At 49.7% G+C, this 23,119-nt stretch overlaps 1 protein-coding gene and 1 long non-coding RNA gene across 10 annotated transcripts in view; one reads left to right on the top strand and one right to left on the bottom strand.

The window, feature by feature from the left end:
* CSGALNACT1 (chondroitin sulfate N-acetylgalactosaminyltransferase 1) overlaps positions 1 to 6,508 on the top strand; it is a 52,290-nt gene extending 45,782 nt beyond the window's left edge. For all 4 annotated transcript variants that reach the window (XM_064148516.1, XM_064148515.1, XM_064148514.1 and 1 more), the window contains 4 exons: positions 150 to 328; positions 720 to 814; positions 4,157 to 4,238; positions 4,913 to 6,508. In XM_064148516.1, the coding sequence (XP_064004586.1) occupies positions 150 to 328; positions 720 to 814; positions 4,157 to 4,238; positions 4,913 to 5,196 (640 nt within the window). In that variant the 3' untranslated portion in view covers positions 5,197 to 6,508. The remainder of the gene's footprint in view (positions 1 to 149; positions 329 to 719; positions 815 to 4,156; positions 4,239 to 4,912) is intronic.
* A 9,961-nt stretch (positions 6,509 to 16,469) lies between these two features.
* LOC135178054 (uncharacterized) lies at positions 16,470 to 21,318 on the bottom strand. 6 transcript variants are annotated; one of them, XR_010303331.1, is made up of 6 exons: positions 21,236 to 21,318; positions 19,290 to 19,523; positions 18,239 to 18,405; positions 18,022 to 18,139; positions 17,844 to 17,935; positions 16,470 to 16,719 (listed from the first exon to the last, which is right to left on the bottom strand). It is a non-coding gene; the product is annotated as an uncharacterized LOC135178054 (long non-coding RNA). The 6 variants fall into 6 exon arrangements; XR_010303330.1 differs by having other exon boundaries at positions 18,022 to 18,127; positions 18,208 to 18,405; XR_010303332.1 differs by having other exon boundaries at positions 18,208 to 18,405.
* Positions 21,319 to 23,119: the final 1,801 nt, after the last annotated feature.

Consider the following 23,119-nt stretch of genomic DNA (forward strand, 5'->3'; position numbering starts at 1 on the left):
TTGGTAGAATTAGAGAATGGCTGGACTCAATGATCTAAGTATTCTTTCTAACTGCAATGATTCTATGATTCTATATTGGGTTCCTGCTCTCTACCTGTATGAGGAACTGGAAGAACAGGCTAAGTTGCTGAATATTTTCCTTCTTCTAGGTCAGCCAACTTTAAGAACTTCACCTTCATCCAGCTGAATGAAGAATTTTCCAGGGGCAAAGGATTAGATGTTGGTGCTCGATTTTGGAAAGGAAACAATGTTGTTCTCTTCTTTTGTGATGTGGACATATACTTCACAGCTGAATTCCTCAACTCCTGTAGACTGAACACACAGCCAGGTACTGTTGTTGTTTACCTATTGTCTTGCAGCCTTTTCCAGAGTAGTTTTGCCTTCAAATTGGTAATGAAGCTGCTGTAAATCATTCTTGAAAGCCATAGAACTAATTAAGACATGTATAAAAATTCCACTGCTGGCTGGCTTTTGAAAGGTTGTAATACTCCTGCTCCCACTGTGACTCAATTTCTTGCCTTCAGCATCTGTGACTTCTGCAACAAGATATTTTTGTTAATTATGCCTTCACATTCACATTCTCATGCAAAGAACATAGGCTCAGTCCAAAACTTGTGTGACTTTGTCTGGATTCAGTCTGATGTGGACAGCAGCTTGCAGGAGCGAGAATTATGTTTTATACAGCTTTTAGTCAAAGAATCACTCATTGTCATTTCCAGGGAAGAAGGTGTTTTACCCTGTCCTCTTCAGCCAGTACAACCCCAGTATAATTTATGGCCACCATGATTCCATCCCCTCTTTAGAACAACAGTTGGTAAGTCCATGGTTTTCTGAATGCCTGCTTTATTTGGACAAAGCATTGAACAAAGATGTGTGTGTGTGTGTGTCTGTGTCTGTGTCTGTGTCTGTGTGTGTGTGTGCTCTTGGGTAGCATTTCCCTGTTCCTCATGTGCAGTGACTACCACACAGATAAAATTAACTACCTTGCTGTGAATTCTGCAGTGAAGTTTCACAGGGAGGTATCTTGGTAACATTTATTTTGACCCTTTTAAAAAGGTTTTACACATAGAACCTAAGAATCATAGAATCAGTCAGGGTTGGAAGGCACCACAAGGATCATCTAGTTCCAATCCCCCTGCCATGGGCAGGGGCACCCTACCCTAGATCAGGCTGCCCAAAGCCTCATCCAGCCTGGCCTTAAACACCTCCAGGGATGGGACCTCAACCACCTCCCTGGGCAACCCATTCCAGGCTCTCACCACTCTCATGCTGAAGAACTTCCTCCTCATGTCCAGCCTGAACCTACCCACCTCCAGCTTCACTCCATCCCCCCATGTCCTGTCACTATCTGATATCCTGAAAAGTCTCTCCCCAGCTTTTTTGTAGGTCCCCTTCAGATACTGAAAAGCCACAATAAGGTCACCTCAGAGCCTCCTCTTCTTCAGACGGAACAGCCCCAACTCTTTCAGTCTGTCCTCATAGGAGAGCTTCTCCAGCCCTCTGATCATCCCAGTGGCCCTTCTCTGGACACACTCCAGCACATCCACATCCTTCTTGTAATGTGGGCTCCAAAACTGAAACTGTCTGATTCGCTGTCAGAAGGGAAGTTCTAATTAGTGAACAATTCCTTCATGGTGTGCTGTATCTGGGTGTCACCCCTGATCTTGCTCTCATTTCTCCCTTGCACTGAATAGTTTCTGTGCTTGCATCTTGAGGAGCTGACATTTGTAAAAGCACATCTCTCCTTAGACGAGTTAACAAAAACAGAGTTCCAGTGGCTGTCAAGATTATTCCCCCACTTACTTGGACACCTCCAGTGACTCTTCCCATCCCACAGCTGATGATTACAGTGCCTGGAAGCAGACCATGTGTGTCTGAAGTGTACCACATCAGCTCATAGTCAGCTGACTTGTTTGGAGTTGTCTCTTCTGGCTTTCATCTGGCACTGATGTAACACAGCACACCCCCACTGATTTCCATCTTGCCTGCTTATTTTTGGTGTGAGAAGATAGTGTGATTTTTAAAACCACTGCCAAAAGACATCTGATTAAAAAATGGAGTTAAATACAGGCGAGTCTCCTTGAGGAAGAGGAAGCAACTGTGAGGAAGAAGCAGAGCACCCAGACAAGAGGTTCATTTGAATGCCTGTGGCACAGCCACAACCTGGCACTGCCGTAGGTTCTGTTTTCCATTCTCTGGTGCTGCACTGTCTTGAAGATAAATGGGTGACAGAAGAGGTGACTTTTTACAAGGGCTTGTAGTGATAGGACTTGGGGCAATGGCTTTAAGTTGGAAGAGGGGAGAATTAGACTGGAGATTAAAAGTAAATTCTTTACAGTGAGGCTGGTGAGAAACTGGAACAGGTTGCTCAGGGAGGTTGTGGATGCCCCCTCCTTGGAGCTGCTGAAGGCCAGGCTGGAACAGTACCTTGAGCAGCTTGGTCCAGTGAGAGGTGTCTCTGCACATGGCACAGGGGTTGAAACTGGATGATCTTTAAGGTGCCTTCCAACCCAAACCATTCTACGCTAGCAGTGCTGGCTTTCCTTTTATCTACACCCTCCACTCTCCCTCTCCAGAGTCAGACAGGTTACAGTCCTCTGCCCACAAGTCCTGTTCAGTGGCTCAGTTCTTCTGGGACAGATCTCATGCTCCCACTGCTGCCCCTCTTACTGCCCAGCACTGCACCTGTCAGGGCTCATCCTGTCTCAGGCTGTCTCCAGAGCATCTCAGCTTCTATTGCTGTTCATGGTAGGTAAGAATTAGGGGTGTTGTGATCCCAGCAACAGTCACAGCTAAAAGAGATCACTACCAATCTGAGCCCAGTCTTCTGTCATCACTACAAATATCTTGTGGCATCCCTCTAGAAAAAATGTAGAATGGAAGTGGGAAAAGTCCACTCTAAATATATATATGTGTGTACTCTCTCTCTCTATATATGTGTGTATATATATATATAGTCTACTGCTCCCAGAAAATCTTATACTAAAGAGCCTGGAAAATCCTTGCCACTGCTGTTTTTTTCAGAGGAAACTTGTTTCTACAATCCCATGGGATTCAGATTAGCTTTTCTCTCTCTGCTGAGAACCACTCAGGGAACCTCAGGCTTGTAAGCAGAGTGCTTTGGAAATGAAATAGACTTCAGCTCTCAGTTCCATGGAGTGTGTTGTCAGGACTGTGCCAATGTTTATAGCTAATATATGAATTGCAAAACACACTGGTGGTTTGTGTCCTGACTGAAGGCAGCACTGCCAATCTCATTTTCATCTAGGTGTTTAGATTTTCAGCCCACATTGGTTCCCAGGCACGAGGCCAGCTCTGTGGCATTAAAACAAGGCCGTGGTAGCACTCTGTGCTGGTGCTTGGGCTGCTGAAACAAACTAAACCTCCAGAAATCTTTGAGTGAATTTGATTTGTGCAGCAGCCACTTGCACTAATGGGAAATAATAATGCTAATGCATATGAGTAGCCTGTTCTGAGGGCAGTATTATGGAGATTTCTTGTTACACTGCAGACCTGGCAGATACAATCATGTTTCCTTTTAATTGGCTCCTGCAGCAGCTTGGCTTTTAAAAGGAAAAGAGAAATGAGAAAAGACAAAGATAGCAACATGAGCAGTAAAAGAAAAAAAATAAAGCTTTTTCTTTTTCCTTAATAGTGTGGCCAGCAGGACTAGAGGGATGATTGTGCCCTTCTACTTGGCACCTTGTACCTTGAGGACCTTGAGTCTTGGGTTCAGAGGACATTGAAGTGTTGGAGTGGGTCCAGAGAAGGGAAATCAAGTCAGTGAAAGGTCTGGAGAATAGGTCTGGTGAGGAATGGCTGCTTGAACTGGAATTGTTTAGTCTAGAGAAGAGGAAGCTCAGGGAGGACCTGGAAGGAGGCTGTTGCTTCTAGTAAGAGGTGATAGGATGAGAGGGAATGGCCTCAAGTTGCATCAGGAAAGATTTAGGTTGGGTATTAGGAGAAATTCTTGACTAAAAGGGTTATCAAAGACTGAAACAGGCTGTCCAGAGCAGTTATTGGATCTCCATCCCTGGAGGTGTTTCAAAAAGGCAGAGCTGTGGTGCCTAGGGCCATGGTTTAGCACCAGGCTTGTCTGCTGCTCACACTAAAAGCATTTCTGCTCCCATATAAACACTCCTTTCCCTCCATGTAGGTTATTAAAAAAGAAACTGGATTTTGGAGAGACTTTGGATTTGGGATGACTTGCCAGTACAGATCTGACTTTATCAACATAGGTAAGTATGCACCTACTTTTTACTTGACCCTCTCCTTGACCTCTAATTTGCAGCAGTGCTCTGGTTAGGTGTTCAGACTGTTCCTAGGTGCCACAGAGGTTACTAGAGTCTAAGCACTGTTCAATAGGGCATTTTGTCAAAGAGTGAAAGACCTAAAGCTAAGATCTGAAGAAGAACTGAAAGAACTGGGATTGTCTAGTCTGGATAGGAGAAAGCTGAGAAGGGCTCTTATTAATGTTTATCTGAGGGGTGGTTGCCCAGAGGAGGGTGCCAGGCTCTTTTCTGTGGCATCCAGTAATAGGACAAGGAATGATGGATATAGAACACAGAAGGTTCCACCTCAACACAAGGAGAAACTTCTTTACTGTGAGGGTGACAGAGCACTGGAACAGGCTGCCCAGACAGGCTGTAGAGTCTCCTTCTTTGGAGACTCTCAAAGTCAACCTGGCCATGTTCCTGTGGGGCCTGCCCTAGGTGGTCCAGCTTTGGCAGGAGGCTGGATCTGATGATCTCTGGATGTCCATTCCAACCCCTAACGTTCTGTGATTCTGTGGACAGTTGGATGCTGGCAGAATGTATGAGTGTTTTAAAGAGCTGCCTAGAGCCAGAGGACAACTGTAGCACAGTTTGCTGGTACATACTGACAGCTTTATTTTGGATGTCGTGTGTGTCAGGTGGCTTTGACCTGGACATTAAAGGCTGGGGTGGTGAAGATGTCCATCTGTATCGTAAGTACCTCCACAGCAACCTCATCGTGATCCGAACGCCTGTCAGGAGTCTCTTCCATCTCTGGCACGAAAAACAGTGTCTGGATGAACTGACCCCAGAGCAGTACAAGATGTGCATGCAGTCCAAGGCCATGAACGAGGCTTCTCATGGCCAGCTTGGGATGCTTGTTTTCAAGCAAGAGATTGAGACACACCTTCAGAGACAGAAATTGAGCAGTAAGAAGACATGAAGCCAGAAAGGGAGGTGAAAAAACCCTCTGGACTGAACTATAAGGTGATTTAGAAGTGTTGCTAACAAGAAGAGACTGAAAGAGGATGGAAACTCCAGCAAGAGAGAGCAGAAGAAAATGAGGGAAGTGCTTTTCCTCCCTTCTTCCTTTTCATTTTTTTCCCCTTTTTCACTCCTTGATAAGGCTTTTAAGTATTCCATTAGCCTGACTGTTCAGTACTTGCCTCTGGGGAAGACTTGAGCACTTGAAGAGATTCAAGGTCACGGAGACAATGAACACTGCACAAACACCGGTGTGGTATTCACAGTAACAAATGGATGTGCTCTTACATTTACATGTTTGTAAGATGTGTACAGTTCTTTAAACGATTGCCCCTTTAGTGGGCCAATGCTAATGAGTTCTTTTCTACATCTAACCTGACATATCTAGAAAGGGCTATTTTTGAACCAAGTACAGAGCTTCTGCTCTGAGAAGGACGTCTGACTGTTAACCATGGTTAAGCTGGAGTGACCAAAAATATTTTTCTCTTAAGGGTCTTGGATGAGGTGGGTGGGACACAGCAGCAGTGCACTAACAGGGGGGTACTCCTGGTTCCTTCAGAAATGGCAGACATCTCAGAAAGTGCTTTCTAAAATTCAGAAGGCCCAACTGGCCATTAAAAAAACAAATGCTGGAGGTTAGTGATTGTTCTCTCATGCGGCCAGTGAACCAAAAGCGGTGACCCATGTCTGGACTGCATCAATCAGGTGGTTTGGCTTTGCTTTAGAACACTGTAAGTATCTCAAGATCTATTTTTAAATGAAATTGGTTTTCCTTGGGAATTATTTTGTCCTACTTTAGGTTTTCTACCTCTGACTAGGAAACAGTGCAGCCTTCCAGCACCTGGGAAAGGCTCTGTAGATCTGTGTGTCCCCTGGATGGGAAGTGGGTTCAGATAGCAAGTGATTTTTCTACATGAGCTGGGTGCTGGAAGGCAGAAGCTTTGCCATGATGAAGAAAAGGAAATACCAGCTTGCAGTACAGATCTAGCAGGAGGCTTTAAACTCTGAATGTCAGCAACCAAAACTGATGACCCTTTCCTGCCTTTATACCAAAGTATTCCTTCTAAACCAAATATAGAGTCTTGCCCAGGGCACAGCAAGCTTTTTGTAATCAACAAAATAATTTTTTGTGATGGATTGCTGGACCCTGCAAAATCTCTCATGGTAATTATAGCTGCATCCTAAAATTTAATAGATCTTCCTTTTCAATTGCCTAAAAGTGTTGAAAGCATGAGTTACTGCTCTTATAAAGCATTTCCTTGTAATGCTGACTGCTGTTTATCATTTTAACGTATACTGGCCAACAAAAACTCCATGGCCTTGGAAAACCCATTTGCTTGCCTCGATGCTGTTTCTCCAAGCGATCTCTTTGTATTATAGCTTCAGCTTAGTTCAAGTCAGCTTGAAAACAGATTCTAATTAGGTCTGGGGCTTGTAAAAACTGAGGGAAGAAATATGCAATGCAGCCCTGAGGAGCGAGTAAAGCAGTCTCTGTTGTGCCACCGTGTGGTAGGAGGAGCACTTCGAAACGCCTTTGGAAAGCACTGTGTGCAGAATGTGCAGATAGAGACCTTGCTGCTGTTGAGCACCTTTGGCCCTGACATGTTTCCACCACTTTGTCTTTGCCAGATGCAAATGATCTGCATTTTACTTCCCTAGCAAACCACCCAATGTCCAAAACCACTGCAGAAGTACAAGCTGGGTGGAACCTGGATGCTTCAGAAACCCAACCCTCAAACACATCACCCAGCATAAAAACTTCATCAATAACTCATCTAGGTCCTTCAAAGAATTTTTTGTCCCCATCATTCGTGACAAATTGTTTCTAAAGGGCTCTGTTTTGGTGCAGTAACTTTACAAATGCTCTGCAGTAGGAGGAGACAGGTGGGGCTTGCTGAAGGCATGAAAGAGCTATGGGAACTGAACTGCTCCTAGGTAGCTGATCCTGCACTAGGTATTAGTTGATCCTACAGTCCCACTTAGTCTGTATTTTAAGCCAAGTGATGTATATTATGAAAGTTTCATAATCATAACCTCCCTTAACAATTTCAGTGGTGGCTTTTCATTATCTTGCCTTAAGTCCTCAGCAACTTAATGTAACTTTGAAGCTGGCCATACTTGTAGAGCAGGGCTGGACCAGATGATCTGCAGTAGTCCCTGTGAACCTGTATTAGTCTATAATACCCCTTCCAATATCTCTATTGATAAAGAAAGGTCAGTGTGGGATTTAAACAGAGGTTAAAAGACTGAAAATCTGTAATCAGAGTCTAAGGGAGTTTAAAAACCCCACACTTTTAATGAAAACCCCTCCTCACAGAAAGGCACTGAGAGTCTGTTGGATATTTGGCTTGAACATCCCTGATTTCAAGGACACAGCATTCCACAGGATTAAGCTTTGCATTATGCAAATTGCTACAACAAGGCCAAGTTGTTTTGTGCCTTCAGGAAGGTATGATCTCATTTATCTGTAGATCACTATTTCCCAGATGACATGCAACCTTGCATTCAAGAGCAAAAAGGCAGATCAAGTACAGAAGCTCCCCAGAACATCTGAAAAAGCCCACTGGAAACACATGGCAGTATCTTATCTCCCTGTTCTACTGACTGCTGCACCACCTTGATGTGCGGGATACATCAAGTGGTTTGCAGACAGCTGGGCTGCTGCATCCTTTAATTAAGGTGATACCACAAGCCCACACCAGTGTTTCTCTTCCTACTGCTTTGTTTTGAAGGATATGAAGCAGCGGCACTCATGGCAACTGTTTCAGGTAAGCATCAGCAGCTCTAGTTGGAAGTTCACTCTTGGTGAGTACAAGCATGGGGCTGCACTGTGAAACCAGAGTCAGAGAGAGAGATGTAATATGGTTGTTGGTCCTCTTGACCAGAGAGGTGAAACAACATCTCCTTCCCCAGTGAAGTGAAGATGTACTATCGTTGTTGGTCCTCTTGATCAGAGAGGTGAAGCAACAACTTCCCCAATGAAGTGATGGGTTCTTCCTGTTGATAGAGGGTATGATTAAACCCCACCTTTCAAACAGACCCATCCCACCACAGCATCACAGGGTGGACAGCAGGCTCCCTGCTTCTGTTATGGTGGGGACTTGTTCATCTTCACTACCCTGGGAACTCAGGGAAGGAGCCACATGGCAGCGCTACACCTTCACCAAACCATGTGCAGTACTCCAGTGATAGGACTGTCAGTTGAACTCGATGATCTCCAAAGGTTCCTTCCAACCCCCACCATTCTGTGATTCTCAGAAAGAGCTGTGCTCATCTCACAGGTAGCCACAGTTTCTCTGCTGTGAAATGTTGCCATGGCTAGGAAGTGCTGGGGTCAGGAGTGTGTGGCAGGCACTTGTCAGGACAGGGTGACAAATCTCCAAAGGTTCCTTCCAACCCCCACTACCCTGTGATTCTCAGAAAGAGCTGTGCTCATCTCACAGGCAGCCACAGTTTCTCTGCTGTGAAATGCTGCCCTGGCTAGGGAGTGCTGGAGCCAGCAGTGTATGGCAGGCACTCGACAGGACAGGGTGACTGTGTCAGAACAGGGTGGCTGTGGACTGCACTCCTGATTGTGTTTGTGAGAGGGATAAGGGTGGACTCTAGCGTGAGTACTGTAGTGCTGCACAGCTGTAATGCTGCAGAGTTGTAGGGCTGGGGCTGCAGATCTGTAGGGCTGTAGGTCTTTAGTAGTGAATGGAATCAAGTCCCCACTAGGACAGGCAAGTAAAGCCTTTCCATGCCCATTATCCCCACCAGGTGCCACTGTGTAATACATTGGAGGCTCTAGAGGAGGAGGATCAGTCAAGAGACCGTCTGGGTGTGGATTCAATCACAAAACACAATCTACAACCATCAACAAGAACTACCTCTTGTAGGATTACCACTGCAAAGAAGAAAAGGAGAGATGCAGTTGTAGGTGACTCTCTTCTGAAAGGAACAAAGGGTCCAATATGCTGGGCAGACCCTTCTCATAGGGAAGTCTGTTGCCTCCCAGGAACCAGGATTAGAGATATCACCAGGAAACTCCCAAATCTAGTGAGACCCTCGGACTGCTGCCCACTACTGCTCTTCCATGTGGGTGGTGAAGAAGCTGTAACATGTAGACCGAGGGCAATTTAAAGAATTGTATGGCCTTTATTTGGACCTCAGTGTCTCCCCTCCTCTTTGTGTTTACAGCCTCCTTTCCCTCAGCAGAGGTCACACATGTGCCTGCAGCCAGGCTGAAAAAGTTCAGCTTCAGGGAATCATCCTCTTCTTTCCATTTCAACGCCTTCAGAGTTCTCCCGTAGGTCACTTCTGCCTTGGCATTTAACAAGGTGCTGCACACGCCCATGAAAAGCAGGAGTGGAGAAGGCCTCGCACAGCTCAAAAGCCCTTCCCTATCCTTGCAGAGGAACAGCTGCTGCCAGCCAGGCAGAGCCCAGGCACTCCCCTGAGCACAGCAGCACTGGCACACGTGCAGCTCTCTGTGCATGGACCTTGTGGCTGAAAGGATGAAATCCCATTGTACAAACACGCCCACAGCAGGACCTTCAGGTTCTTTCAATGCCAAATTGCCTCCACTGGCTCTGGAAGGATGTGGAACAAGGACCACAGCCAATTCAGCTTTGTGGATGAAAACAGCAGGAATTAGGCACAGGAAGCATTACCTCTGGGTCTCTTTACTGTTATTACTTTTCCAGCCCAGACATTCTGATTTTTAAGCAATGCAGCACTCTGGGGAGCCCATTCCAGGACTTGGCAGGCCTGGGCCCAGCACTCCAGCCTGTGCGGAGCCCTCTGTAGATCCTTCCTGCCTTTAAACAGATTCACAGCCCAGTCCACGGCCTCCAAAGCTGCCCCACAGCCCCCCGCAGCTATCTGTCCCCCACGTAAGGCTGGCACAGACTCAGAGGCAAGAGCAGTGGTAGAGGAAGGCAGCAGCTCCCCAGTCACACCAGGCAGGGCTCCTCCTTTCCTCAGCAAGTGGTGCCCATGTGGCACAGTGGGTGCCTGCCATGCCCCCTTCCCCTCCCAATCACCATCCCTGCCTACCACCCAACCAGGAAAGGACTGAGCAAGCCCTCTGGGGGCAAGCCCTGAGGGATGCTTCCCCCAGCCCCACAGGGGTGCTCATTTATGCTGCCATTTGCTCTCTCCCCTCCAGCAAGACAGCTGTGCCGCCAGGCAAGCGTGGACCCGGAGCGGGGCGGCCGAGACAGAGAACCACAGTCTCTGTGTCCATGCCAACTGCGTGGGGAGCTCCCCACGGCCTCTCTCCTGCTCTCCCACGGGCTGACGCTGTCACACTCTCCTCATCAGCTCCTTCTCTGCCCTCTCCTGCAGCACTCTGCCAGCAGCCTGCCCCCGCAGGGCAGCTGGGCTTTAGGTGCTGCGCTGTTCGCCGAGCTGCGGAGCTGGCAGCACAGAAGGTGAGCACCGCACAAGAACAGGGGGATTTGTGCCAGGAGCGGTTTTCAGGAGCTTAGCTGGCACCTTGAGGAAGAAATCCCAGCCCTTCCAAGCAGCTCTGCGGGAAAGGCACATCCTGCACCCTGCCCAGGGACGTGGGGTTAGCTGTGGGGCTCCTGAGGCTGCTGCTGGAAGAAGCTGCTGTGCGCTTTGCAGGACTGCGTTGTCTGCAGTGGGAACGGGGCTGCCACCACCTGCCAGGAGACGGGCAGAGAAGGCAGCTTCCATCTCCCCTGTGCCACCTAGTACTTCGAGGAGTTCAGTTACAGGCAGGTGAACCTGACGGGGGGAGGCTCCTCTCCTGCAGTCCCTTTCCTGCCAGCCTCAGGCAGACAAGAAACCAAACCGCTGTGAGGCTTGCCAGCGGCCGGTCGCAGGCAGAGCCAGAGCCAGAGCCAGAGCCGAGCCAGCTCTCGGGCTCCTTCACGCCTCCTCTGCCGTCCTCTTGACCGCCGGGGAAGGGGCCGACCCTTGCCACCTCGTCCTCTTTCCTGATGCAGCAGTGGAGCTGCTCAGGAGCTACCCCAGGAGAGGCAGAGAGAAAGGAGCCTATCTCTGTGATGAGGCTATCATCTCCAAAGTTGCTTGATGGAGTTCCAAGATACTAAGTTGCCATGAAGCAGGAGGAGGAGTTTCAGCTCCCCATAAATGTAAATGCAGAGGAGATGTGCGCAGAGCGGGACCCTGCATTAGGCAGAGCACAGCGCCTGACCTCTGCAGTGCTGGCAAGGAGGAGAGGATTCCAGGAACACTAGTAGCCCATCCTATCCCTCCTCCCAGTGCTGCCTCTGGCCAGCAGGATCTCAGAGAGACCTTTTCCAGAGACCCAGACACTGCAGCACCTGGGAACATGCAGCTGTACAACTGCTGTCCCACATGCCTGGGCACTGAGAGGAGGAAAGCTTTGTGATACCAGGCCTCCATTTAGCCTGCTGCTCATGCATCCTGCAGTGGGCTGAGAGCAGGCCCAAGTGCTCCCTTGCCTGGCAAGCTCACACATTTTGCGTGCCTGTCTGGGCAGGACACACCATCAACCTCCACAGAAGACATGGAGGAGAGAGGCTCTGGTGCCAGGGATGGTGGCATGAGGCAGCCACCCAAGCCAGGGGTAGCGCAGGCAGAAGCAGCGTCCCAGTGCCCCATCTGCCTGGGAGCTGTCAGAAACCCAGCCTGTGGTGGTTGCCTCAGGCACTGGTTCTGCTTTGCTTGCACCTGACACTGGGCAAGAAGAAACATGTCCTGTCCACTCTGCAGACAGTCAGTGGAGAAGGTGTTGTGCTGAGTATGTGTCCAGGCCATCTGTCCCTCCTCCCAGTGCTGTCTCTGGCCGGCGGGGCCTCAAAAGGACCTTTCCTAGAAAGCCCAGCAGCTCTACTGCATGACACCACTGCAGAGTGGCCTGCTGTGGGCCTCCCTCATCCATCATTCCCAGAAGCACACAGTGGCCAAGAGGGGAGCCCGAGGACACCTGCAACAGGGCACAGCTAACATGAGTTAAACTCCTTAAAGCCAGGCAGATTAGCATGGGTCAGACCAGAGGAGGTGCAGGTGGATCTAACCACCGGGCAGCTGAGGATGACCCACAAGATGATGGATGGGGGGGGAGGGCACAGCTGGCCCTCGAGACACAGTTACAACCTGCACAGGTCAGGAGCAACCCCAGCAGAGGCAGAGAGAGAGGAGCAGATACCCATCTGCATGGCTATCATCTCCACAGTCACTTTGTGGGGTTCCAAGGAGGGCTCCAAGTGCAAGGCCTGAGAACAAGAGCTCTGCTGGACAACTGTGTGCTGCCCTCACCTTGTCCTCACAGCCACGAACCCCTTTGCTTCCCCAGGCCCTGGCAGCTGCTCCTGTGCAGCTCCTGTGCTGCTGAGGGTGCCCACTGCTGCTGCTCCCACCTGGGGGACAGCATGGCCAGCTGGGAATGCTATGGATGTGCTGGCCCCAACAATGGTAAGAAGCAAAAGGTGCCCCTGGGCTGGGTCCAGGTGCCAGGCAAGGCCTGGCAGTAAGTGCTCAGGCTGGGCTTGTCAAAGGGCCCCTGCCTCCTTAGGAGGGCTAGGGTGCTGCTCTGGATGGTGCTGCTGCAGGCACTGAGGCCCTTGACTTTCCTTCTTCCTCTTGCAGCCCCCAGTGCCACCGTGGATGTGGCTGGTCCCAGCATCCTCAGGCAGGCCATGCAGGCATCCTCCCCTGGCTCTGAAGCTGGTGAGAGTGGCAGCAGCTCCAGCCTGCCTGGGCCCATGTGGCTGCAGGATTGCACCTGCTTGCAGCCCTGTGCCCACAATCCCTACAGGCACGGTGAGTAGCTGTGTGCCATCACCAAGTGCTGAGAGCAGCACCCCCAGCCAGGCAGTGCTGGGCATGTCCCACAGCTTATTGCTGCCTTCACTTTCCTGCTTCCCCTGACAGCCTTGAGTGTCAGCTCGAAGCTTGTGGCCCCAGCACAGCCAGCCAGTGACGCTTAGGGCCTTTCTCCAACCATGGAGAACAGCAGCCACCACAGCTGCCCTGGGCCCCAGTGGCTGCAGGAAAGGTCCCACCTGTGCCATGGGTCCCAAGCTCCTTATAAACCGCAGGAGGAGCTGACACGTTCCATTAGAGGGTGGTGGAGACCTGTGTCACCACAGAAAATGTGAGTGGCCCCTGCATGTCTGTCTGGGCAGCACACAGCATCACTCTCCTCAGAAGACACGGAGGAGAGAGGCCCTGCAGCCAGGGATGGAGTCATGAGTCAGCCACGCCAGGCAGGGCTGGTGCAGGCAGCAGGAGACCCCAGTGCCCCATCTGCCTGGGAGCTGTCAGAAACCCAGATGGCTGCAGGCATCGGTTCGGCTTTGCTGGCACCTGCCGCTGGGCAAGAGAGAAGCTGTCCGAAACCCAGCCTGTGCCACTGGCTGCAGGCATCGGTTTGGCTTTGCTGGCACCTGCCGCTGGGCAAGGGAGGAGCTGTCCGAAACCCAGCCTGTGCCACTGGCTGCTGGCATCGGTTCGGCTTTGCTGGCACCTGCCGCTGGGCAAGGGAGGAGCTGTCCGAACCCCAGCCTGTGCCACTGGCTGCAGGCATCGGTTTGGGTTTGCTGGCACCTGCCGCTGGGCAAGAGAGGAGCTGTCCGAACCCCAGCCTGTGCCACTGGCTGCAGGCGTCGGTTTGGGTTTGCCGCTGGGCAAGGGAGGAGCTGACTCCTGCCCCCCTGCAGGAGCTGGAGGGCGGGGGCCAGGTGCTGGGCGCAGGAGGACAGGGCCCGCGTGCGGCACGCGTTTGGCCGCCGGTGCCCATCAGCGCGGGGTGCTGGGCATGGAAGGGCTCCCAGCTGCACTCCTCCGACACAACTGCAATCAGCGCAGCTGAGCTGCTCACGAGGCGCCCCACAGGAGAGGCAGAGACAGGTGCAGACCCCTGCGATCAGCTCCACAGTCACTTTGTGAGGCTCCAAGACGAAACTTCTCCCGGAGCAGGAGAAGGAGGTCTCGGCTTCCCAGAAACGTGAGTGCACTGGCGACTTGGGCTCCCCACCATGGCAGAGCACAGCCTCTGGCTTCTGCAGTGCTGCAGCACAAAGGGAGGGTTCCAGGCAGCATCACCGGCTGGCCTATTCCGTCCCTGCTCCAGTGCTGCCTCAAAGCGACCTTCCCCAGAGAGCCAGGCAGCTCTCCCGGGGGACAGCGCTGCAGCGGGGCCTGCTGCCGGCCCCCATCCGGCCGTCTCAGCAGCACGCAGCGCCCGTGCGGGGAGCCCGGGGCACAGCTGGCTTCAACTAAACTCGGGCCGGGCCGGCCGAGGTGCAGGCGGATCTAACCACCGAGTGGACGGCTGAGAAGGGCCCGGGGCCGGGAGACGCCATCAGCCCGGCCCGGAGCTGCGAGCGTCTGCGGCTGAGGAGCGGCGGTGCCGGCGAGGAGGCGGAGTGCGGGCCCGCGGCGGCTGTTCCAGGTAACCTCTTGCGTACAAACAGTCAAAGATCGTTTCTGCTTCTCGCCTTTCACCTTAGGCGTTTGCTGAATTGCCGCGGCGACCAGGAGCTCAGCTCTGCAATTAAATTAGTTTGATGGAGGTTCTTCTCTCCCGCTGCTCTGCCCTGCCCTGGGGAGACCTCATCTTGCGTACTGTGTTCAGTTTGGGGCTCTCCAGTTGAAGAGGCACAGGGATCTGCTGGAGAGGGTCCAGTGGAGAGCCACAAGGATGATTAGGGGACAGGAGGGCATGGCTGATGAGGAGGGGCTGAGAGACCTGGGGCTTTTTAGTCTGGAAAAGAGAAGACTGAGAGGGGGTTTGATAAATGTTCATAACTATCTGAGGGCTGGCCAGGAGCAGGGGGACAGGCTCTGCTCACTTGCTCCCTGTGATAGGACAAGGAGCAACGGGTGTAAGTTGCAGCAAAAGAGGTTCTGCCTCAACACAAAGGGGGAACTTCTTTATTGGGAAGGTCACAGAGCACTGGCACAGGCTCCCAAAAGAGGTGGAGTCTCCTTCTCTGGAGACTTTCAGGTCCTGTCTGGATGTGTTCCTCTGTGATCTGTGTTAGATAGTATTGTCCTGCTCTGGCAGGGGGAGTTGGACTCGATGATCTCCTTGGGTCCCTTCCAACCCCTAACATCTTCTCTCAGGTGGCCAGCGCCAGAACGAGAGGACACAGCCTCAGGCTGCGCCAGGGGAGATTTAGGCTCGAAGTGAGGAGAAAGTTCTTCACTGAGTCATTGGACACTGGAATGGGCTGCCCGGGGAGGTGGTGGAGTCGCCCTCCCTGGGGCTGTTCAAGGCAAGGTTGGACGTGGCACTTGGTGCCATGGTCTAGCCTTGAGCTCTGTGGTGAAGGGTTGGACTTGATGATCTGTGAGGTCTCTTCCAACCCTGATGATACTGTGATGTCTATGGAGCTACCTTTATATTTTTTCTCTGTGTATAAATATTTATAGAAAAAAAACCCCTACATCTAACAATTTCTTTAACTTCATCTTCACTACCTGTTTAGGCTTCTGTTGGTTTATTTTACACTTCAGTAGCTGGCTTTCAAAAATTAATCTCCCTAGCATGAAGTGTTATTATTTAATGTAAATGACAGCAGCAGATCCACTCAGATAAGATAGTGCTGTCTTTCAAAAGAGATACAGCCTCATTTAAAATGTGGGCAATACATCACAGTTGTGCTACTTTGGTTTTATTTCAGGTCCTGTTTACTGGTGACAGTATTGCCATTAATGCCAGTGTGTACAGCACAGGGCATGTGCAGTTGTCTGCTTGTACACAGTGGACAGTGTCTGAGGGCTGGGGGCACAGGCTTTGCTCACTTGCTCCATGGGATAAGACAAGGAGCAATGGGTATAAACTGCAGCACAGGAGGTTCCACCTCAACACAAGGGAGAACTTCTTTACTGGGAAGGTCACAGAATGCTGGAGGGGGCTCCCCAGAGAGGTTGTGGAGTGTCTTGGTTTTTAAAGAGAGACAACAGAAATGAAGCTCTCAAATTGGAGGAAAACTACAGAATTGTATTTGGAGAGATAAAGAAAAGAAATTACAGAAACAGATAAAACATTCATGGCAAACCCCTTTGAATTTCCCCCCAGCCCAAATCTGAATCTATAATCCCCAGTGCTCCCCCCACCAACGCCTCTGCCATCCATAGGCCTAAACACAAGCCTTTGGAGGCCCCAAAACAGGCCTGCTGCTTACATATATCTTTAAACAAACTCAAAATATTTCTTTAAACAGTTTCATCATGAGAGGAATGTAAACTGCAGAAACTTCACTTAAATGGATGTGTAGCATAAAGCATGAGAGCTTCAAGGGCACACAGCAGTGCAGCTCTGTTTTGTCATCATTCTAACCATCATTTTGCCATCAGTCAAACCGGTTCGGCTCTGCCTGCTTGGGCTTCTGCAGGATGAGCTGGGTTTGCCCTCCTCACTCCAAATTGTTCAGCTGGAGGCTAGAAGCTGGTATTCCTTCAGTCTGGAAGAGCAGTGCTGGAGCTAGTGGTCTGCTTGCACCATCTAGTGATGTGGGCTTGCACAGCTCCTTCCTTTCTGAAGCACAAATGCTAGCTGAGTACGCTAGACATCTCTGGAGGGAAACAGGAAAAAACCCTGTACTGTTACAACAACCAGCATTCCCAGTATCCATATTTCTTATTTGGCTTTCCCTCCAGCACACCATGAGATGCTAAGTGCCTTTACATCACCATTAGTATGGATTTTGTATGAACCACACCAGGTTTACAGAGCACAAGAGAGCAGCACTTGACTGGACTGGAGAAAGTGGGATGCAATGGGAAGGGTTGACAAGGTTTCCCCATGCTTTCTTCCGTAAATCCAAAGTTTTCAGACAAACAAATTCCAGGGGATTATTTCCATTCCACAGAAGCAACAATTTCTATATGTAAGAAACCATTTTCTGTGCAAAAAAACCCCATTTTCACTGTTTGCTTCACACTCATCTGTGAAGTGACTTTTCTTTCGAGATTTCTCAGGATCCAGACCATTGCAGGGAGTAGAGTTAGCTGATTGTTGGACTGCCTCCACGATTCTGTGAGGCTGCAGTGTCTACACAGTGATAGGATTTTGTGAAGAGCTGAAGTGCAATGCTGTCTACAGAATGAAAGGCTCTTTCTCTTTGTACTGGGTTTGAGGGACCAGGTTTTGGTAGCAGGGAAGTGAGAGGAGTGGGTTCTGAGAAGCTCCTAGAAGTCTCCCCTAATAATAGGATAATTTCTCCTTACCCTGCCCTGCTTTGATTAGCAATACATTAATTATTTTTTCCCAAGTTGAGCCTGTTTTACCTGTGACAGTAACTGCTGAGCAATCTCCTTGTCCTTATCTTATACTTTCAATTGTGTTTTGCTGCCTTTGTCTATCTGAGAAGGGAGAGTGATAGAGTGACTTTGGTGGTAGATATCTGGAATCCAGCCAGCATGAACCCACCACAGCACTGAAGGAAATTTGGCCCAGGAATTCACACTATGCTGTACACATTGGTGGGAAGAGCAGTATGCTATAAAAGGCATGTTTGGGTGGGGTTTGTTTTAATCAGAAGTGGGACACGAGAATCACAAGTCTCAGGATCTGCACTGTAAGTTACTAAGCACTTATTTTAGCTTTATTTGTACTACCTGTCTCAGTAGATCTTCATGTAAAATAGAAATAATTCTTACCTGTATTGTCAGTGTTTTCAGGCTTTTCTGTCTAGAGCTGGAAAGAAGTCTTTAAATGAAGATTCTGTGATGTAGAAATTCATGGGGCTAGACTGAAAACAGAATAAGAGAAAGAGCAGATTTGTGTAAATCACCCCATTTCCCTAGTCCTGCCAAGGGGAGTAAGGAATCTCCTCACCTTAAGATGAGCTTTCAGGCTACTGGTGACCTGCCATGGATGCTTGTTCTTTTTGTTGGAGGGCAGCAAAGGATGTGGACTAGAAGTGAGGTGCACCCCTTTATTCCTGGTAGTAGTGCTGAATTTGTGTTACCAGAGATTAACACAGGCCCAACATTTTATTACAATTAGCCAAAGAGGCCTCACCTGAAAAGTTAAGCTGCTGAGTGACACCTACATAGGAGCTGATAGATGCACTGCTGGAGTTGGCATCAGTCTATTAATGAGCCATGGGAGCTTCCTCATTGTACTCAGGGCTGAGAAGCTATACGTTGCCTTTTGTCTGCCTGAAGGTTTCTCTGATGACTAATCACTTAATTCCATTGGGCACTCTCCCTCCTGTAGCTGCAGAAATGAAAATGCTGTTACTTCAGGCAAGCTGCAGGTAATTGGGTCTGAAATAGGGGCGGGGAGGAGAGAGAGTGTGCAGGGGAGTGGATTTTCTGCTCTTTTGTTTTACTTGGTCTTTTCTGCTTTTAGTTTCTTTGATTCTGTCATTTAAAAGGGCAAGCCTGTTCATATGAAATCAATCCTTTCTTTCAATTCACTTGCAAGTCCATTAAGGATTTTACATGTTACTTGCTTTTCAGTAGGAGCATTATTAAAAATGAACCTCCCCAAAAGCAGACTTTTCAGGATCCTTCAGCAAACATAAGCCTCAACAACGTTAAGACTACTCTGCTTCTCTTCATAGAGGCCAAGAGAGCCAATGGCATCCTGGCCTGGATCAGGAACAGTGTGGCCAGCAGGACAAGGGAGGTTATTCTTCCCCTGTACTCAGCACTGCTCAGGCCACACCCTGAGTCCTGTGTCCAGTTCTGGGCCACTCAATTCAAGAGAGATGTTGAGGTGCTGGAAGGTGTCCAGAGAAGGGCAAAGCAGCTGGTGAGGGCCTGGAACACAAACCCTATGAGGAGAGGCTGAGGGAGCTGGGGGTGTTTAGCCTGGAGAAGAGGAGGCTCAGGGGGGACCTCATTGCTGTCTACAACTACCTGAAGGGAGGCTGTAGCCAGGTGGGGGTTGGTCTCTTCTGCCAGGCAACCAGCAACAGAACAAGGGGACACAGTCTCACGTTATGCTGGGGGAAGTCTAGGCTGGATGTTAGGAGGAAGTTGTTGTCAGAGAGAGTGATTTGCACTGGAATGGGCTGCCCAGGGAGGTGGAGTCACCGTCCCTGGAGGTGTTCAAGCAGGACCAGTGCTCAGTGTAGGCTTGGTAAAGTTTATTACCAAGAAGTTTAAGTCTTGACCCAGTAACAACTGCTTAGTCTGTAGAGAAATTCCTGTCTCCATGTCATTTGTCTGCCTACTGGCTTGCATTAGCATGAAAAAGAAAAGGTCATCAAACCGAAAGTAGAGCGAGCAGCAGTTCTCAGCAGGCATCTCTGAAGAAACCTCACCGATGTCTTTTTGCCTTTATGTGTTGGAACAGCATAGATCTGAACACGTAGAATGCTTGAGTTCCTAAAAGTTGGTTTGAAAATTGCTGTGAGCAGTTTCAGCACCCTCAAGTTTCCACCTCTCTGCCTAGAGAGTTAAGTTACTAGAGGAATAACAGTACTAAAAGTTCTCTCGGGCCAAACAGCTTCCAGCTGCCACATTCCCATATTCTTCAGATGGTTCTAAGGACCATTTATGAGTAGTGCCTTGCAGTTTGGCATGGAAAGCCAACAGTAATTTGGGAACTACCATACCCAAGATAACAAGCATCTGCTGGCTGCCCCACTACACTCTTGCAGAGCTGAAAAGCTTAATGGGGACAGAAAACAGGGTATCATCCTGCTTCCCACAGAGATGATTGATACCTTTGAGACAATGACAACTCGACCTCCTCTTATCCCTTGGAAAAGCCATCAATCTGTTTTGCTGGCAATTTAAAACTGGCTCTGCTTCAGCATAAACAAGCTGTAAAAGGGCAAGCCACCATCCCAGGCAAGTTCATTGTATGACAGCAGCATCAACAGAACAGCCAGTTATATCCCACAGAACCCAGCTCTGTGTGCTGGCCTTGGCAGCTGGATTGTGGCTCACATCCCACCTGTAGAACAAGACCTGACAACTATCAACAGAGCAGCTGGTGTTGTTGCCAGGTCTCACAATTTTATCACAAATACTATGGATTCTCTCCCATTCTCTCTCCAGGAGACTTGACATTTGCTTTTACTGAAAGTAGTTGGGTGGCTAATTGTCAACACAGCCAGGAACAAAACCCATTCACTCCTGTGCAGGTTCCTGCAAGAGGCCAGGCCTGTGGTTGTATGACACTGTAATATCAAAGGACATTTTCCTTTACTGGTAAAAGGCAGATCAAGAGAGGAAGGGCTGAGAACCCTGTGCATGACATACAGCTGAACACTCATGCCTAAACTGGTGTCACCTGCAGACTTACTGCTGACACACTCTATGTCTTTGTCAAGGTCACCAAGGAAGATGGTAAATAGAAGTGGCCCCAACACTGAGCCCTAAGGAATACCACTTGTGACCGGCTACCAGCTGGATTTAACTCCATGGAGCACCCCTCTTTGGGCCAGTTTGTTTAGCAGAACTGGGCTCATCCAAGCCACGAGCAGGCAGTTTGTCTATGAGAAGTCTGTGGGAAATAGTGTCAAAGGCTTTTTCAAAGTCTAGGCAGACAATAACAACAGCCTACACCTCCCCCAAGCAGCTCCTGCTGCCTCACCACTACCCTTCATCTTCCCAAAGCCGCTCCTAGCCCCTCACCACCACCCCTCACCTTCCCCAAGCAGCTCCTAGTCCCTCACCACCACCCCTCACTTCCCCCAAGCCGCTCCTAGCCCCTCACCACCACCCCTCACCTCCCCCGAGCAGCTCCTAGTCCCTCACCACCACCCCTCACTTCCCCCAAGCAGCTCCTGCTGCCTCACCACTACCCTTCATCTTTCCAAAGCAGCTCCTGATCCCTTCTCCACTCTTCCTAAACAGCTCCTGCTCCCCCACCACCATCTTTGCACCCATCCCAAAGCCTGGGGCAAGACCCTGAACCAGCCAAGACACCACACAGAGGAGCTCAGCCCCAGTAAGGAGGCCCAGCCAGCACCCATGGGCAATGTTGGAGCAGCCATCAAGCCTAGTCCTACCTGACCGGGGGGCCACCAGGCCCCCCGGCCTTTGTTGTTCCCTCCACCAGTCACCCAGTGTGCACCGTGGGTACTCACCAGCCGTGCCAGGAGGAGGTTCCTTCAGCCCAGTTGGGCTCAGTTGAAGGCTTCTGCCTTTCCTGGGGCAAATTAAAAAGGGGAGTGGGCAGGGAGCACAAAGTGGCCACACCTGGGGTGGGAGGAGACTCCAATAGAGCCCAGGGGCTCCGTGATTAGGGGGTAAAAAGGTGCAGGTGTGCTGTAGAGGGGCAGATCTGGCATCCCAGTGTGATCTGGTGCAGGTGCTCCTGCTCTGGCAGTGAGGTTGGACTGGATGATCTGTCGAGGTCCCTTCCAGCCCCTAACTATTTGTGATTCTGTGATTCTTTTATCATTGCATTAACCATATTTTACCTCTTTATAAACATGAATGAGGTCACCCCTCAGGCTCCTCTTTCCAAGCTAAAGAGCCTCAGCTCCCTCAGCCTTTCCTCACAGGGAGATGTTCCACTCCCTTCAGCATCTTTGTAGCTCTGTGCTGGACTATTTCAAGCTATTCCCTGAGGTCCTTATTGACCTGAGGGGCCCAGAACTGAATGCAATATTCCAGACACAGCCTCCCTAAGACAGAGTAGAGGAGAAGGAGAACCTCTCTAGACTTACTAAATGTATTGAACCACATTGACATTCCTGCATGACTCACTAAGTACATGCCTGAGTTTCCCTGCTGTTTGGTTACTCTTGGATCCACAGCTCAGGAGCTAAAGTTAGGCTGAAGTTGCCCCAGCTATCTAAAGCTGTTAAGCACTGTGGATCTCCAATGAAGTCTTTTTGGCACCAAGGCAAAATAAGTGTAAACTGAGTAAAGACTATGTGAAAACAGCATGATGAAATTTAAATGCCACTAAATAATGTTTATGCTCAACGGGAATTTAATTTAGGAGACACTGCTTTAAATTACCAACTACTGCAGCATTTGCAACCAAACAAACAAAGATAATTTATGGGCATTTTTCTTCATGGGCCAGGACAAATTTGTATAAAGACAAAAAGATGTTGACATTTTGGTATGACAAAGAACTTGCTGTCACTAGGTAAGCGTGGAAATAGCACACAAAGTACAGTATACCAAGTGCACAGTGGTGTGGTGTTACCTCTAGCAGTGCAAGTTCAGAATCACAGAATCACAGGACACATCTGTTGGCAGAGACCTCAGAGACCACCCAGTCCAGCCTTTGACCCAGCACCGAAGGGTCTCACATCCCTAAGCACCAACTCCACAGGCTGCTTAAACCCCTGCATGGCTGAGGACATCACCACTGCCCTGGGCAGTCCGCTCCAATGTTGGAGAGCCCTTTCAGTGAAGAAATATTTCCTACCATCCAGGCTGAACCTCCCCTGCCTTGAAACCATTTCCTCTGGTCCTGTCGCTTGACATGTTTAAAATGAAAACAGCTTCCAAGAGGAAAACAGCACCCAACTACTTCTATTCAAGTAGTTGATTAGCAGCTTAAAGCATACAAATCAGATTAGGAAAAAACCAAATCAGCCTAAAGCAACAACAGATGAGGTCTGAGACTTTGCACTGCCTGGAACAAGAAAGGTGGGAGGCTGCCATCCACCCCTGACCTCAGTGTCCCTCGCCTACTGGACTGGCACCGTGACTTGAAACATGTCTCCAGTGGACTTGAGTCCTCTATACACACTCCAAAACACTTTGAGTCCTCTCTCTGAGGGCTTTACATGCATGAAAATGCAGCAGGACGGTTCTCCATCTGCTTCCAAGTCACAGAGTGACAGACCCACAGAACCTTAAAGGTTGGAAAAGACCTCCAGAGATCATTGAGTCCAACCCAGCTGCCAAGGCAGGATCCCCTAGGGTGGTTTGCACAGGTGGGTTTTGAAAGTCTCCAGAGAAGGAGACTCCACAACCTCTCTGGGCAGCCTGCTCCAGTGCTCTGT

The sequence above is a fragment of the Pogoniulus pusillus genome, chromosome 9 (genome assembly GCF_015220805.1).
Source record: "Pogoniulus pusillus isolate bPogPus1 chromosome 9, bPogPus1.pri, whole genome shotgun sequence".
Lineage (NCBI taxonomy): Eukaryota > Metazoa > Chordata > Aves > Piciformes > Lybiidae > Pogoniulus > Pogoniulus pusillus.